The sequence below is a fragment of the Euwallacea fornicatus genome, chromosome 38 (assembly GCF_040115645.1).
Source record: "Euwallacea fornicatus isolate EFF26 chromosome 38, ASM4011564v1, whole genome shotgun sequence".
NCBI lineage: Eukaryota > Metazoa > Arthropoda > Insecta > Coleoptera > Curculionidae > Euwallacea > Euwallacea fornicatus.
In genome coordinates, this window is record NC_089578.1 from 1,747,036 (window position 1) to 1,765,197 (window position 18,162).

Genomic DNA, 18,162 nt, shown 5'->3' on the forward strand with positions numbered 1-18,162 from the left:
AAAGCTATGTAGAGGGCACTAGTAGCACTTCGTCGCGTCGAAAACGTGAAAACTATAAATACAAAATCGTTCTGTTTTTTTGAGAATTTATTCTAGAAGTAAATTTTAGTTCATAAATTCGATGTTTATAGGACAGCATGCTTAATACCTTCAATTATCTTAAATCACAGTTTGTTTTTTCATTTTAATATTACATTGATTAGTTTACTTAGACTTCGACTCATTGGTTTTTTGAATTTTCGTAAACGATAGGTTTAATTTCAAAACTTAGTGCAGTTGGAATCATTAATGTGACACAATTCCAATTCTTTGCTCTTTTTTTTTTCTCTAGGTTGGTACTTGCTCTTGTTACTTTGCAATTATTACGGTAATGAAACGCATAATTCATGTTTTAGTGACTTTAGGGCTCTTTTAATATCATGGGATTGGTCCCTTTATCACCGATGAACTAAATTTCATCCAATCGGCTGTCATCTAATATCAATCGGATCGAGATAATCATTTTCGAAAAAGCCTATAATGACATTGGTCCTATCAGTCACATTAATTTGATTTTGAAGTTTGGTGACGTTACGTGCTTCAAAAACAATTGTTTGTTTTTGTTTGGACGACCAAAATTTATCAGAAATACAAATCTTAAATAAAAAATAAAACAAAATAAAGCAGTTCATAAAAACGTGAAAGAATGCTATTGATTGATTTAGTAGCTTGGTAGAAAATTTTATCCATCAAGTGCTTTTTTTATTCTATGGTAAAAACTCGCAATAGAGAATAGCCCAATTATAGGGCGGTAGCGTCAAGTTTTATTTAAATAGTTATTCATGGAAATCCACTTAGCTCATGGAAAAAAGTTGTAAGTAATTCAGAATATTACCTAGAACATTCCAAAAGGCAAGATGTTTCATTTAGTTCAAGTTACATTCAGGGCTTTTGTGTATAATGTAAGGATTTATTTGCGTTAGACGAGTCTTGCAGAAGTCAAAAGAAGGAAATGACGCTAGCTTACAGAATAAACCCTTTGTTCACCTTGGCCCACATGTTCGGTTTTATAATCTCACGCTATCCTTGCCCCACATGTTAACTTTAAATATATAAGTTTTGAAACAATTCTATAACACCAGTCTAAACATAAAGCAACACTTTATTTCTTGAGAAGTTATCATACGCATCACAAATAAATACAAGGTCAAAGAGTAAAAAAATGTAAACATAAACAACCAACTTGTTTTTATTCCTAAGTTCAGTATTAAAAAAAAAACAAATAAGTTTTCACACATTCCATAGTAATTTTATAAAAGAATTAAAATTCATTAACTCAAATGTTGGCAATCTCAAATTAACACCGGTTCTTCTTTCCCTAAACTGTTTGGTACCATATAATGATATCTTGACAATATATAATCATAATAACCCTTTTGCAAACAATTCGTCAGACCCTTAAATATGTTTAACATCAAGGTAGTTTTCGTTGAAACAAAAATCGGATCAATACCGAAGATTATTATCTATAGAAAATAGCCTATAGATATGTTGAGAGCACTGTATTGATTAGACCATGAAAAATGCATTGCTATTGCAATAATAGAAATCTGACATGCTCAATATCCATAGGTTTGTGTCAAGAAAGAAGTAAAGCAATTCTAGATTATCAGAAATATGCATAGTATGCCAATTGGAACTCCTTGCCTTTATTTCTGACTATTTCTAACCATCAGAATTGGGTTTTTTTCCTGTTGGAAGGCGACACAGCGGAGATTTGTAATTTACAAGAACTGGATTTAGCCAAATTGAGCTTAATCCATGGTTGAACGATTTGACATACCTATTCTGCATCAACTATACAGGCACATATTGGAACTTTTTGTGCCTCTGGACAAAGAAGGCTTTTGATTGCTTCCTATGTTTGTTTTTTAATTTAGAACTACAATTACCCACCCAAATCCATAATTTTTCCCCATTTGACTTAATATAGACAGGGCAAACACAATAAATAAGGTCTTGCCATTGTTTAGGTCATCCCGAGGAATGTGTTTAGATGAAACATTGCAAAAGCTTATCATAGCTATGGCAAAAATATTGAAAGTAGTGTTTTTTTGTCGTTTTTTATTTATTTCAGTAATAAAGATAAGGTTTGACTTCGATAGGTTCAATTAAATTAGTTACGTTGTACTAAAATATCCCCACTTCGTAACGATTGTTCCTTCTAAATCGGTGAGAGCACGAGTTTAGCCGCTGCTTCTGTGCCTGGCGACGATTATTTCTTGACAAACTTCCTGTGTACTTCTCGACACGATTAATGATTGTTTTTTTGACACGTTGGCGAATGCCCGTCACATGTGGGCTGCACCAACACTATATCTATATACTGTAATATTTATATATATATACTATAATAAAGTTTTATGGATATGTTTTAGTTGAATTTACTGTACCTGCTTCCTTAACTTCATGTTCCACGTTGGTATCCTTAAATAATTTGCCACTTTTGTTTATTTATGGATTTTTTATGGATACTTTACAGATAACAACCAGGAACATAAACGCGGCAATGAAGTCGTTTAGGCTCCTCGTTCATCAGAAGACATTTAGCGGTAAGTAGATGTATTGAATGTCTGAATCACGCATTCTAAACTGCTGGAAATTTAAAACTGTCACGCAGCAAGAAAAAGATAAAACGGTTGACACTTCACCACACAGCAACACGAGCTTAATTGAAATTTCTTCCGTTCCTATGTATTTTTTTTTCATCTACGTATAATAAACCAAGAATCGGTTCCTAAAATCATTACTTTGATTCAGCTCATATCCTCGTTTAGTGACACCTTCTAAAAACACACTTTCAACACTTTGAACACCCGGTAGACGAACCTCCCACTTCAATCGTGGAAAACACATAAAATTTCGAAGAAATACCTGCAGTTCTTACACGTCAATATGATTTTTCAGAAGATGATCTGGTGATAAGCCAGAAAGATTATCCAGAAGCTTCAAAGAACGATATTATCGAAATTTATTCTCCTGCCCCTCAAGAGGAGGATGGCAATAAAAGAATGGAAACCGAGGACGATTATCCTCGGCTTCTTTTACAAATAACATCGTTCAAAGATGAGCTGGTCCAGCCCCGGACTATCAGCGTCGAACAAAGCGTCGTTTCAGCCTTTGGACTCAAAATATATAAGGACGTGATAGTTCGGCTGGTCAATCCTAGCGATGTCGCCTTAGATTCCATCGAATTAACTTTCAGAGATCAGTACATGGGTCGATCGGAGATGTGGAGGTTAAAGAATAATCTCGTAAGTTTGCTAAGTACAAAGATGATTGCCCTAATTATTTGCGTGTAATTTTTCAGGTGAACAGTTGCGTGTATATGAATAAAAAATTGGAGTTCTGCATGGGCACAATAAGGTGTCAAGTGTACGAAATGTGGTCCCAGGGCGAAAGAGTAGCTTGCGGTGTCATTACTGAGGACACCAAAATCGTTTTTCGTTCCTCCACTGCCATGGTGTACATTTTCCTGCAAATGTCCTCAGAAATGTGGGATTTCGATATATATGGAGATCTTTATTTTGAAAAGGCCGTGAATGGATTCCTTTCCGATCTTTTCACGAAATGGAAAAAGAACGGGAGCAACCACGAAGTTACTATTGTTTTATTTTCTCGCACTTTTTACGAAGCCAGTAGCTTAGAGGAGTTTCCTTTGCATATGAGAGAATGCCTGCAAAAGGATTATAGAGGGAGATTTTATGAAGATTTTTATAGGTAAGAGCGCGTTTTAGTCGGATTTGAACTAACAAAGCGCCTACCAAACCATAGAGTGCCAGTACAAAACGAGCGATACGACGATTGGAGTAACATCTTAGTCCAGCTTCGGAGAATATTTCAAGATTACCTAAACGTCGTTTTGAAATATCATGCCAGGCCCAACAGTGTAATCCCAGCAGCTACCAATAGCACTGCAGCTCAGGGTAATTTCCTAGAGGTTCTCAACATGTCATTAAATGGTAATTTTTCCATTTTTCTTTTACTCTATGTCCACATGCTTTTATTTTTAGTGTTTGAAAAGCACTATTTAGATAGAAGTTTTGATCGCACTGGTCAGTTAAGTGTTGTTGTTACCCCAGGTGTTGGTGTTTTTGAAGTGGATAGAGAGCTTACTAATATTACCAAACAACGAATTATAGATGGAGGCGTTGGAAGTGATTTAGTTTGTGTGGGCGAGCAGCCTTTACACGCGGTTCCTTTGCTTAAGGTATTCATTTATCTCACAAGCATCAACAGTCAGTGATGGATAGAGGTGTCACTAGTTCAAGCGGAAGCATATGGATCGAGGAAAGGGAAGAAAGGACCGGACAAGGTTTAATATGTCCCCGAGAAAAACCAAGGAAGTGCTGCGAAGGAAGCGAAAGCGATACTAATCTGAACGTTGAAGTGGAGAGGCGGCCGGTCCGGCTCGACCATTTCGTTGGTCTTTAACGGAGGCATACTGGACCTTGTACGGTTGCTCTCCCACTTGCGCAATCCCTATGTTCCATAAAAGTGATTGTAGGTTCCTTAAAGTTGTAATTAATGCCCCATTGCCGTCGCTCACTGTGTTAACATCCCAAATCCCCGGTACTGTCCCCGATACCTTAAATAAAATTTTGGTGCCATTCTTGTTGTTATGAAGCCTCATATTTCTGTGTTATTTTACTATTTGGGTATCGGCAGTTGATTTCGCATTTCCCTTGAGAGAATGATTTGAAAGTCGTTCCTAAACCACTCATACATGATTTAGTCCCAAATATTATTGCATTAGATTGTGTATTAAGGCCTTTAAGAGCGCAGGACGATTTTAGTTTCATAACAAAGACGCCCATTTAAATGTGCCCGACGATTACTCCATGCCCCACTGGACAAATTTGTCGTTTTATTCGATAAACAAGAAAATTCCTTATTCAAGTTTTATACCCAGAATAAAACTACCTCCTTCGTTAACAAACAGCGAAATAAAAAGGAATTTCAATGGAATCACAAAAAGAGAACTTCTGTCTGAAGAAGACTGCATTCATAGTACGTTTTTTGACTATGACGCATACGATGCAGCAGTTTTTCAACTGCCTTCGGCTCATCACGTTCAAGAATCATCGTAAGTATATAAATAGGAGCCGATTGTGCGAGGACACACCAATTTTCGGTTTAAGATTTCTTCAGAGCAAACCGCCGTCTCGCCATAAAAGAAGTTCTGGCAGTCTGTTGGATTCTCAAGAATTCAACAAAGGTACCAGGAGAAAGATGTCAGATCCCGATATATCGTACTATCGGTGTGATAGGTCACAACCAATTGCAATTCCCTCAGCGTCCACCAATCCCTTGACTTCCCCGCATACTGAAGGTCTTTAATCATTTACCAGCAAAGTTGTGCCAATAACATTAAATTTAAAGATAAGGAATTCTCCCCTCCCGTTCGAATGGTGGTCGGTTCGGAGGGTTCCCCTCCGCACGAATCGAAAGCGTTAATAAATCCATTCGACCCTTCACACGTTACCATTAAGTTGACGTCAAATCGAAGGAGGTGGACTCACATCTTTCCCAAAGGTCCCACGGGCGTTTTGATACAGCAGCACCATTATCAGGCTGTGCCGACTCAAGGGGATGGTCCCAACGGAGCACAATACGATTTAGGGGAGCGGGTGTTAGTGCGACAAAGAAAGTCGCTCGTGGTAACATCCGCTTTGCAAGAATGTGAGTTAGAAGCGTAATTTTTGTTTTTGAAACACGACTAAACGTGTTTCGTAAGTTTCGTGGCCGAGCTGATTCGCTGATAGCGGCGATGCGAGTGTACATGCTATATATTCTTCCCTCAGATTGTAAAAAGCGGCCAAGTCAAAACCCTGGTTCCGGCAATTCCACGTCGGTAAGGCACTCCACCAAAAGTCTTACTTTTTTGTGGGGAGCCACCGGTGAACAGGAATGGACCCCCGCGCTGACCACAGGTAAGCATCCATTTCTTGCGAGGATTTCTGTTTTTTTTTTTTTATATTGTCAATGCCAGGTGTGCTTTTTTAAAAACGGTGTTTTCATTATTACTAATTACATAATAATGTTATGTATACAGGGTACAGTTTCCAGACGATTTTAGGCGTGAATGAAAACTTCCCTTTTTATTCCTACAATAATTTTGTTTCATGTTGTAGGCCAGTTTTAGCCGCTACCAAGGCTTTATCAATCCTGATGGTTTTGACTATCGAGTTCGTTGATCCAAACCTGGCCCAACCCGAGCCCTAAAAGGCAACAACTCGGCCTGAATCCGATTTCGGGCCGGGTCGGGGATAGGCCTGGTCTCTAACTAATTGTTATATGAAATAATTGTCAATATGAGCCTTGCTTAGACCAAAGCTGGACTTGTGGAACTACGCAGAATATTACCCCCTATATATTACACAGTTTTTCTCCACCACTGAGTATTAACACCTTCGTTTAATAAATACAGAAACGCACGATTTTGCGGACTTCATAAATAGGCCGCGTTTGCTGTTTGCACTACACCAATTAGCTACGCTCACGCGTTAAACTGTCTTGATTTTTAATCAGTGTCACTACTACACTTGGTCGTTAATTAGACACTTCGTATATTTAGGCCTTCCCGCACCTGGTACCGATTTCAAGTATTTGGGTGAATGACTAAATAAAACATTTAATTTTTCCTCCATTTTCCCCTCTGTCCAGTGCCACTGTGAATGTTTTTATTTCAGCAGGTTAAGCTGTGGCGCTTGTCCTTTTATTTATTCATCAGGGAAACACTTTTAACAGCTTCAGTGCACGATTTAACCATTTGTTTATGAGTGGCTTTGCTCCACACGTGCTGAATATTTCAAGATTAATACGTACAAATGCAAATACTCTTGGTTTAGAATATATTTAGGTGGTCGCGTTTGTTTGAAGCGGAAATTACAGTTCATACAGGTAAATTTATTTTACGAGCTCAGAAGATAGGCTTACAGTCTTCATATAACGTTTCACTCAGATTTTGAGACCACACGTCGCTACGCTAAGTATCCACTCTGTATGATCCGGTGTATATGCGCCGATCCTTAATCGACTACTAATACCATAATCATCATTTATTACAGTGATCATCAGTTAGTTACAGTAATGATCTAACTTTAACAAATTGAGTATACCCCGAATAATGTGAATTCCCTGGGGATTGTGGAAACAATGAAAGGTGCGCAATATACAGGGCGACTTCTAACTTTGATACTTCACCGAAATCGGAAGAGAGGCGAACGTTTTTGTGCTCTTTCGGACGACGTTTTCAGTTTAAAAATTACGTACGGGGTGGTCCAAATTCGATGGTTTTTTTCGGAATCTAGGAGCCTCCAATGTCCCCTCTAAATTTGGAGAAAACTATAAATCCAATCGAATTTCAACCAACTCGTGCGGAGGTAATCAAAGCTTGAATGCCGTTCGAGTAGACGTGACTAAATTTCGCAATTTTGTATCGTCAAGCAATTATTGCAGCCGACCAGTCCCCATGGAACACGTTTTATTAGATTTCTCTTATACCACCCTTACGTTAAGCAGAGTATTACACCACAGTTACATGCCCATAACAAAGGGAAGTGATTTTGGTGGATGTAGAAGCGCGTGGGTCCTGAATGTTGAATGCTATTGGGAATTAAATTTTCGACTTTCAAGGCACTGGTTACATGCTATCGAAGTTGTTCAATATTTATTGTTCTGTTCCATGACATTGTTGGGCTCTCTGGATGTGCAGTCAATGACGTAATCATAGGTTAGAACATTTTGATTATACTTCACTTACACTGTAGTTGTTGCATTTCTGCTTGGGTTATTTACGAGGTTCGATTAAAATGTAAACTCCGCCCTGGACGGCTCAATTACATATTGATTGATCCTGCGTTGGTTTTAGTCTGTAGACGCCTGTAAATTACTTCCATATCGTAACTGTTGGCAAACTGTAACTTAGCGCTTCATAGAACTTTGTAACTTCCTCCGACTAAAATGGGCAGCGAAATACCAGGTGGCACAGAAATTGCTTCGTCCAAGCGGTCATCGATACGTCATCTCTAATCAACGAGCGTGGACTTTTTTAAAACAAAATTTAGATCGATCGACGCCTCTCACGTGTTGCAGCTCTTTTAATAGTTTTTTTCGTGACGAGTCCATTTCAGCGGTCGACATTTTTAGCTAAAATGGGGAATCTGACATGGGCGCGGAGACACGTCTTTTGAGGGAAACGGGATCTTTCAAATTTTACTAGTGGCGCCCTCGTTGATGCGGCCCCGAACAATTTGAAAGAAAGTACGATGCGCAACTCGTGAAACAAATAAAGATCATTTTCTGAATGCTTCATATTTTTGTGGAAAAACGGTCTCTTGAATGTTTTCCATAACGTTGACCATTTTCATGAAAAATAAAGATTAAACGAGGAGTTGAGAATGGCCCGTGTGCGCATACTCGTGCGAACGATTGCGTGGGTCCCTGGTACGTGTTTTATCACGTTAAGCGAGTGATGCTGCGTTTAATTTTTCCCTCAGAAATGGTTAACGTAACGAAACACATTCAACAGACCCTTTTTTGTTATTAAATATTTATTTATTTAATAAATTCCAACTTTTAAGCCGAAATAATCGCTTGGCTGGCAATTCCAACCTAGGCTGGTGTCTCAGAGTGTGTTTCAACCCGTGCAGCTTTGTTCGACCGTATTTCCGACGTCCAGAGCCTCGCTGTTGCTGTAGTAAAAGCTTATAGTGCCCCCTGTAGCTGCTCTTCCGTCTCTACTTTACGTTCAGCCATCGAGGCAAAACAATCGATGTAAAATTTGATTTTATAAATCTCGACTGAAACGAGACGAAAATTCATAAAAATAATTGCCGCGAACACGAAACTGTGTAGTGGACCCGGCGTCTCATGATTTACGAGGTGGCCCAAACAAACGACTGGATTTGCTTCGTGTATAGAGTGTTTTCGAAAAATGTTCCAGAACTTTTTAGCTAGGATTCAGTAGATCCTGTAGATCATGTTGAGCTGGGCGCACTCTGTAGAAAAGAAGAGCATGCGTGTACGTTCAATGGCCAGGGACCAGGTTCTGGAATCTGGCCCCAGAAATAACAACAATTTGTGTCTGAGTCTATTTGTAGATGGTAGCTTTTATACCTGGCAGAAAAGTAGCCCTTTACGCGTAGCCAATACTTACCTACCTGCCCTGTGTAGTATCGCGTATCATAAAAGTAGTTTTTAAATGTTTTTTTTTGCTAAACCTTGTGTTTTGAATAGACCTCTAGGTTTCACAAACTCAGAATACGTGACTTTGAAATTTAATCGTTTTTGAGAGTCAATGGAAACGTTCATTTGAAATCTACGAAGACCTAGAGGATTCTTTTCGAACGCTTGTGTAATGTAGCTTTAGTATGTCTAGACTAGAATGAATAAACAGTATTAGATGTTTGTGTTAGTATCTAATCCATGGACGTTTATGAGATTAGCATCGTTCACGCACCCTAAGGACCTGCTTCTTATTCATACGCGAGATGTTGCATGCGCTTGATTAACCAATTAACCAAGAACATCTGCTTCCCAAACAATATAAGCATCTACATCCTACAACATCCCTAGGAGTCGATTGGAAGTCGCTCACCATCCCAGCTTGCCTGCCCATCACCACGGACTACTTCCCGGACAAGCGGACCCTACACACCGATTATGTAGTCTCCCTCTACCAACTAGCACCGGACAGCGTGTACGCGGACTTTGCCCAGTCCCGCGGAACCTACAAACGGCCTCTGACGACAGAGGAGGTGTTCAGAGAGTTGATTTCTCAAAGATTGGCCCAGGGATTTCAATTGATTCTCATGAACCCGCATCGGCAATATAAAAATTCGGGTTCGCATTCCGGACAGCCGATCAGGACGAATATTTTGCGGAAAAGTCCCACTGAGGACGATGAGACGTACTACTTGTCGATTGGGAGGTTGTTCCACAAGATTTCCCTGTCGGGGACTACGATTTCGGTCACGAGGTACAGGCCTAGGTGAGATTTTATTCCGTCCACTGGTATACGAAACAATATAAAAGACATAAAAGAAAGGTGAAAGCATACAGAAAGTAAATTCCTCGATATTTTTGCTATCCGTCTTCGTCACTGCACTACAAAATTAGGAGCGCGAAGCAGTACCAACAAGCACACAAAATTATCTATTTGCCTGCGATCTTAAGATGTCGCTTCGCTGATTCACCCTGTATATTTTAGGCATCCGTACCCAGGTTTTAAGTACCAGTACAGGTACAGATTTCACGCCCCCTATCATGACACTTACGAAGAGTCTTACGCCACGTTCACCACGGAAAAGCTGGAGCATTACAACTGGAACTACTTGGACCACTATGTATGCACTGGAGGTGATACCACCGACTTCGGCCTGGTAGATGCCTTAAAATACTGGCGGTATGTTCAGTGGAATTGAGGAATTTAATTCGCTTATCGACTTGGCATCAAAGATTTCGGGTGTATATTTTGCCCCTGCACACCTCGGACAAGGAGAGCACCAAAGAGATAGTGGAGGGTTCTCCGAGATGCGACATCTACACTCTGCCCACCGGAGCGGACCACGCCCAAATGATTGATGGGTTCCTGAAGTTCATCGAAACGGCCGTTAATAAGCTGAAGAGGTCGAACAATGTGTCGAAGAAGCCCAGGGTTTGTTAAAAATTTGTTGTCAATTGTAAAAAGGACAGCAACGCGTTCAGTAGCAAACTAAAATCGATGTGGCATCACTAGGTGTGCAAACTGACACAATCTCTGATTACTAAACGGGGGCGTACTAGATGTATGTCAATCATCGCGCGCATCTCCCACTGAACGAAGACGCGCATTGAATGTAGTTTGGCGCATTCGGTACCGATTTAGGTTGGTCCCACGGAATCGCAATGGGTCTTCGAGTCCAAAAACAGCCCTTCGAAAATTAAGCAATTTTCCTGAGAATACTTATATTCAGTTAGTTCCCCTAGTTTCCCCGACTCCCATACGTTCTATCGTTGGGGCGCATCTTCAAACTTCAATTTCCTTAGTCGTTGATCAGATTGCACATCCCGTGATGGCCCTACCAAAAAATTTCCTTAGGGTCGATAGATCCACACCCTGGCAACTTTATCAAGAAGACGACATGTCCGGAAACGTTGAAACGAACGCGCAGTATTGGTCAGTTTCGTTGTTTCTATGGAAATTATGCACGAGCTAAAGTTGCCAGTACGTTGATCTAGCGGCCCTTAGAGTACTTAAAAATTAATTATTAGTGCTTCAGTTTATCTATTGCTGTTTCGTAGCCATGGTGAACTACTACTATTGCTATTACCATGCGAAGTATTTCAACTACCTATTAATGATCTAACGTTCTTTGCATGATTTTTTAGACCGTTTTTGCATGTTGTAGATGTCACTGAGCGTTCAAACTTTACCGCCCTTAGCCCAACCCAGGCGTAACAGTATTAGCAGTTTTACGCAGGTATATTATAGTCACTTTCATGACGGCGGGTTTGTTGTCGGGTACTTTGAAGGTGGTTTCATGCCAGGGATGTAATGGAAAATCATGCCAAGGGAAATTGCTTTTCTTTAAATCATCTCATGATCGACGAAAAATAAAAAATGCAGAGTCCCGCGTTTGAGCGAAGTACGCTGGGAGTTACCGAATTCGGTCAAATGCACAACAGTGTTTTCATAGCTCTTACTTTGACCCATTGGTAGGTGAGACCCCAGCCTATTTGCTAGAATGTAGATCGATTTTGGGACGCACTGTATAACTTGTTTCTATTGGTTTGGGCTGGTTGTAGTTGGGTGTTTGGCTAAGAGCAGTCATTTACGACTCAACTTCACTAGATGGCTTGTTACAGTACACATTTTTTAGGGACGAGGCCACCTGAAATGTCCGCGATTACTGTATTATTCGTGACGCCGAATGGACGTGCATCGTACATTATTTTATTTTATACTGTCGCCCCATTTACACAGGATTCGCGCTGCAGGCCTAAACAAATCAATTTCCTTAAAGATGCGACGGATTCAAAACTGAATGCTCTGAGACAGTCAAACGTAATTTTGAACTTTGCCCCTCAAACGTCCTTATGCAAAAATCCAACGGTTTCAAGTCGGGAGATCTTGGCGGCCATTCGATCAATCGTTCCCCCCAACGGATCTGCCTGGCAAAACGTCATTTAATGAAAGAGGTTTTACACGAATCTTATTTGCATTTGGAAAAGTTTTTGATTGCATCACTAATCCCAGTCCTAGAGACGTCACGTCTCCAAAATGTTTCCCAGAGTGAGACTCCTTAAAAATGTTTAGAATTTTTGTCAAATTTTAGATATAACGAATTTATTTCACGTATTTGCGCCACACTGTAGACATGGCTAAAGTGAACAGCCAGGCCACTGCCTGGTGACCCTATTCGCAGATCTGTTGCGTCTACAGACCACAATGAAAGATGTGGAGATACACGGTATATGACCAACACTATACAGGGCGTCTACGGAGTGGCGGCATTAATTTGAAGGGGTGATTCCTTGCCGGATTTTATGGGAAAAAAGTCTTTAAAAACCCATATATCCGAGCTAAATCGCACGATCAATAAACTTTTTAAAGACTGACCCCAAAACGAATGGGTCACACTGTATATGTAGGTTTTTTAAGTAAATAAAAAATAAAACTTTGACACCCACTATCATGAGGCCGAAGCAATATAGACGTACGTTTGTTAGGAGTTTTTTTCATTAAATGCGGCCCCTTCAAATTGATGCAGTCATTTAGTAGACACCCTGTATATGATCTGCCGATGCAAAATATTATTTCGCTTCACGAGTTCGGTCACCATATTAATCATTAACTCACGTATGCATAATTCGATGCTGTTTTAATTACTAGTGTCGTCTCATTAACGCATGATGATCGGTTTACGTTCGTTTTTGCTTTATGGCGACATTAATGCTTTAACTGTTGTGTGGGAGTGGAAATTCTATTTGAATATAGCAAAAAAGTGAAGGTTATGCCGTTGTCGTATCAAAATGTTCAAGAAAAATCCTCGTGTTTCTGCATTAGTCAGTTTCTTGGGCTTATAACACTCGGACTTTACTTTAGTGCTATCTATGGCTCTATGTTGTGCGTTAATTGGTGAAAATAAAAAATACTCCTCCAGAAACTCCAAACTTTATTTAAATCTTAGCATGTGCTTCAGCTTTGCTATAGAATACACATGATAACTCAACGGTCCAAGATTTGTGTTTTGTCGGGAACTTTGATGTATCTTATAGGGAATAAACACCAATCTTGGACATTTCACTCATTTTACATGTAAAGTTATGCTATTTTCAGAATATCGGTTCAAGTTCGCCGTTCAGGGAACGATTGGGCAGCAACAGGTTGTCAGATAGGCCCCGCCCAAGGTTTGATCAAAACATATTTAATATAGAGCTTGGTCATGGGGCATGTGTAGAGTGTCTGCTAACCTCTGTTAGGTCCGCTAGATCAATGCACTGGGCACTTTACCTGGAAGGTGATTTCCATAGAAACTACGAAGCTGACCATTACCGTGTCTTTAATTCGACGTTTCCATGGGCATTATTCTGTGGGTGGAGTAGTCAGGACCTTGGTCTGTTCAGGCTTAACCCGTTTCATCGATTAATTTTGTAGTAGTAGTAATTGGTACATATTTGGGTATTTAATGAAATTAGTTGTGTTCATTGTTATACCTTTAAATGGTTTGGTTCCTGTAGTAATTTTAACCTGCAAATACTCCTGCTTTCAGAATACTCCAACAGCACGCTCCAATGAGCGGTATGTAGCTTCGTCATTTAGGTATGATTTTTACTGTTTTTGGTTTTTTCATTTTAAACATCACGTTCAGTACCATTCATCGATCTTATTCAGTGCTGATATCTCTGATTTGATCACTTAAATAGTAAATTTGATGAAGTGTTAAGTATATACAGGGGTTTCAGGAAAAAAGTGTCGTATCTTGATAGGGGTAAACTGTCTAAAATGTAGTAAATGCAGTTAGGATGAGGGCCCTAACGTGGCTCAAGGGTAGCTCACGCTCTGACTTTCTCAGCTGCTTTTTGGGGATTTCATCGAAATTGCCCTATTTAATGTGCCTTTAAGCGCTATACCGTCTTGAGATTCGAAAACGGGAAGAAATAGTTGAAAACGTGATTCTCTGGACTTAAAAAACTATTAGTTCATCAAACAGTTAGCTAATGTGCATAACGCTATTTCGAAAATTCGTGTACAGGGCCTGGAAAGACTGCGAAATTTTTTGAAGACGGTCCTGGATTTTTCAAGTTCTGAATGCGTTCTTACTCATACACAACAATGTACCTTTTCACCAGAAAAGGAAAAAAGTAAAGCGGCATTACAAAGTTACAGCCAAAACCGTTTTTCGACAAAATGTGTAAAATTCTCTGTATAACAACAACAAAAACTACGAGCACCTTTTTGACACTCATTCGATATTCCTCTTAGTGATCTTGTGCCATGGTAGAAGTATGTAAAATTCCTCATGACTCACCCTGTACAAATGTACAGAGTACCCCGAATTTTCTTGCCAAAAACGATGTAAAGATTTTAATTTTCATTGATATTTACACACAGATTCACCGTGTAGATTTTCTGATATTCTAATTTCTCGAGCATTCCACTTATTTATAACTGTGCTAGTTTGGCCGACAATTTACATCGCTATTAATTAATTTAATTATAGGCAATAAATTGAGGGGGGGAATGATAGAGAGTAGAGTATTCTACCGCAATAGTAACCACAACTCCGTTAATCACTAATCAAAAAGCAGATGAATAAGGTTTTACACCTCGAGCTTTCCTTTATTTGGGGCAATTTACTGAGGAATTTTCTAAATCCGGCTTTTTCCAGGTCGGGATCCAAGATATTAGAACGCTCACGAGCGTCTCAGGGATCTCAAGATCAACCGAACGAAACCGCCGATATGGAAGAAAAGTATGTGTCTATAGGCAGTGAATATAATGGAAAATTGTTATTTTTCTATGTAAATCTAGCTTGTGTGCCGCCTTGACGCCGCTGAAGTCTTCTTGTTCTTCTTTAGAGATAATCGAGGCCATTAAACACCCACTTCGAGGCTTTTCCTTCATTAATCTTTCGCAAAATCTTCCAGCCTGCACATTCGTTAGCGCGGATGCGGTGAGCTGGTTGATGACTCATATGGAAGGTATTACCACAATCGAGAAAGGCGTACAGGTAATGGAATAGTTCCCGAAAGGAATCAATCTTGATTCGAAGAACGATGTAGTGATAGCAGTGATCAGCTGCGTGGAGCATACATATCAAAATATTTTCAGATAATGCAAGGATTGCATAAAGAAAAACTGATTAGGCACGCCTCTGGGGACCCAAAAAAGCCATTTGTTTACGGATTTTGCCTGTTTTATGTGCCCTCGGATAAAGGTCGGCAGCGGTTGCACTTTTTGCGCGTTAAAGTATAAATTTGTCCTAAAATTCCTAGATGAACGTGAGGTGTATCTGCCCTACTCCGACCCCGACAGTTTCGAGAGCGAATTTCTTGAAGTCGAAATCAAACCAGCCTTAAACTGGGGCGTCCCTGCAAGTTCTGTTGGGTCAACGATCTTCATACGAGGGGAGAGCAGTGAGGATGGCGTTATGCATTTTCTCAGGGAGGAAATCGACCCTGATTACGGGGAAGTCGACGTAGAAGGTATAATTCGCGGATGATACCGATGAATCCTTGTTAAAGCCGCTTAATTCTAAGCAGACGTGATATATAAGAAGTTAAGATTAGAAACTGACGTGTTGGGGAAGAGCGATAGAGTCGAATGGGGACATGCGAGGTATCACACTGTTTTCCGGCCCGACCAAGCTTATGAATTGATCGCAGAGTGGCTGACTTCGTCAGGATCGATTGTAGGGGAACTGGTAACACAAGTTAGCTCGGAAACTGTCCTTCACATTACACATTTTAATGCTCTATTAGTTATTTGGCTGGCACCGGAAAGGCCAAGGCTGTGGATTGCAGTTAATTCCAATTCCCCACGATCCACTAGCTTTACCTTACTCAAACAAATCTGACCCGTTGCGCGGGCCGATTTTTGTGCCCCTTAACATATCCGTTTTAGATAGAGGAAATCACATTTTTAAGGGTAAATATCGGTCACAGTGAAAGATTTCCAGCAACTTCTACTAGATTTCAGCGAAGATACTTGGAGAGCACGAATGTTCCTCTTTCAAGAAGCCATAATTCAGCGGTTTGGTTTCTTGAAATGTCTGGTCGAACCGCAAAACAATCAAAATCCGTCTCGGGAACACCAATACATACACGCAACGGGGACCATTTTCGTTTTGATATCCTCACCCAGGTCGGAAAGAAGCCGTGCAAATAGCCTAAAAGATCGCAGGCCAAATACCACGTCGAAGTATTCACTTCATGCAGATGTAGTGCCTAGCCCTCATGAGGCCTATATTACAAGGCACGTTTCAGGAAAAAATAAGGCTGATTATAATAATAGCAGAAAGGTAATAATCTCAAAAACTTTTGGGAAAGAAGAAAGGGAATTTTTGAATTTGACACAAGAGGATTTCTCCACGATATAAGATGCAAGAAACCTTTAATTTCAGATGGGCTTTTTGTGGTGCTGGAATCATATGATCAGCAAAAAGTGGAGGACAAATCAAGGAGTGGACAGCAACTTTCAAATTAAATGTTTGAAAGATTTTAAAGCATTTTGTAATAACAATGAAGACAGGCTTCGAAATTTTTGGATGGAATGTTGGGATGCCAAGTCATTAGCCCCTATACGATAAAGAACAGTTTGATTATGGGGGTACCAAGAGGTTTACTAATCCCCTGTATATTCTATGTAAGCCAAAACCTAACTTGGAGCCTAAGCATGACTTAAATTACTGGGAATGTGTATGTAAGAAAATTTTGGCAAAACTTGTATAAAATGTGTTGTTACAAGAATTACCTCCCTTCTAAAACTTGGGTTTTAATATGCAAACTCATTCTACCCTATGAAATGGAGCTACTCAAATTTGTGATCAGTCAGAATAGAAAATACAATTGATTGTCATTCTAAGAGTTGTATTTTGCGTGTATTGAATGTAAGAGTTAAAGTTACCTTAATGCTGCATAAAATGGATGTACTAAACCTTTATTGTATAAAGCAATATATTACGACACTATGCTAATAATGCTTCTGAAGCTAAAGCTAATGTTGCTTTGTTGGTTGGGCTGGAGGCCAACTCCATTGGTTTGGTGGGGCAACTTTAGCCAGGGGTTCCCATGGCTTCCACATCAACATTTTTCGAGCTAACTGTAACTCATTTTCAGCCTGAACTATTAATTCTTCAATTTGCCCACAGTTGATTTTTCTCTCAACTTCTTCAACTGCAGGGGTCGTGTGAAGAACATCTCCTCTCTCTTTGATTATGGCTTCAGTATGTTTTCTGTATGTTGCTGATTCGGGCATTTTCTGAAGGGTTCTCAGTATTTTACCATACAGTGTCCCTAAGATTTGATGGGGGTGTTTCGACACAGCCAAACCTGTTAGGCCTGTGGTGGTCTTAAGTGCAGCCCCTGACATGGTTTCTTCCACCTTATGTAATGCCTTTAAATATTTATTTTTCCTTTGGTGCCTTTTAAATTTTGGTCATATTTTTTTTTACTGGATTTATCATTGTCAAAGTCATTGTCATAGGAATGTCGTCGTAGCGATAATTCGATATATTGAGAATATCGATTTCCGGAACTGAATTATCGAAATAACATATCAACGCATCGTGACTGTCGTATACAAGTTAACAATTTAGAATTATATTAGGTTTAGATTAAATTACAAATTCTGCAATCGTTATGCAATATTTATATAGAAAATTTGTCTCCAAAGGGTTTCTCTAAAACTTTCTTTTACTGAAGTTTGTATTGCACTTTTTACGTAAAAAAGGCACACATATCTATAGGAACCAATGAGAACCCCGTTTTTGGAATATTTGAAATTTAAATAGTGAGTTTTACGCTTCCTTAAACAGCAGATTATTACAAACATTATATATCTTGATTTTAAACATAGAATTTTAGCATTTAGGCAGACGTACCTATATTTGCTTTAATATTTCATATTAGAAGAAC

The 18,162-nt window shown here is 39.5% G+C and overlaps 2 protein-coding genes across 3 annotated transcripts; one reads left to right on the forward strand and one right to left on the reverse strand.

The window, feature by feature from the left end:
- The first annotated feature begins 583 nt into the window (after positions 1–583).
- On the forward strand, positions 584–17,012 carry Iml1 (GATOR complex protein Iml1). Of its 2 annotated transcripts, XM_066301130.1 has the most exons (24): positions 584–853; positions 2,418–2,591; positions 2,947–3,293; positions 3,350–3,759; positions 3,814–4,001; positions 4,053–4,249; positions 4,836–5,125; positions 5,181–5,371; positions 5,422–5,721; positions 5,844–5,972; positions 7,757–7,774; positions 9,619–10,033; positions 10,253–10,447; positions 10,501–10,699; positions 11,433–11,504; positions 13,797–13,846; positions 14,916–14,999; positions 15,059–15,257; positions 15,359–15,464; positions 15,523–15,732; positions 15,790–15,950; positions 16,009–16,174; positions 16,219–16,547; positions 16,650–17,012. In XM_066301130.1, exons 1-24 carry the CDS (start codon positions 841–843, stop codon positions 16,833–16,835), a joined length of 4,629 nt encoding a protein of 1,542 aa, XP_066157227.1. In that variant the 5' UTR covers positions 584–840; the 3' UTR covers positions 16,836–17,012. The 2 variants fall into 2 exon arrangements, with proteins under 2 accessions (XP_066157227.1, XP_066157228.1); XM_066301131.1 differs by lacking the exon at positions 11,433–11,504.
- Positions 17,013–17,169: 157 nt separating this feature from the next.
- Positions 17,170–17,716, reverse strand: ND-13B (NADH dehydrogenase (ubiquinone) subunit ND-13B). The gene has a single exon (XM_066301140.1). It carries the CDS (start codon positions 17,615–17,617, stop codon positions 17,243–17,245), a length of 375 nt encoding a protein of 124 aa, XP_066157237.1. The 5' UTR covers positions 17,618–17,716; the 3' UTR covers positions 17,170–17,242.
- Between the last annotated feature and the right edge of the window lie 446 nt (positions 17,717–18,162).

Bases quoted from the DNA above. Each gene is read 5' to 3' on its own strand.
- Iml1 (XM_066301130.1), top strand. The intron at 2,592-2,946 runs GTAAGTAGATGT...ATGATTTTTCAG, and splicing joins TCATCAGAAGACATTTAGCG to AAGATGATCTGGTGATAAGC. The intron at 15,733-15,789 runs GTATAATTCGCG...AATTCTAAGCAG, and splicing joins CGGGGAAGTCGACGTAGAAG to ACGTGATATATAAGAAGTTA.
- ND-13B (XM_066301140.1), bottom strand. From the start codon at position 17,617: ATGTCAGGGGCTGCACTTAAGACCACCACAGGCCTAACAGGTTTGGCT.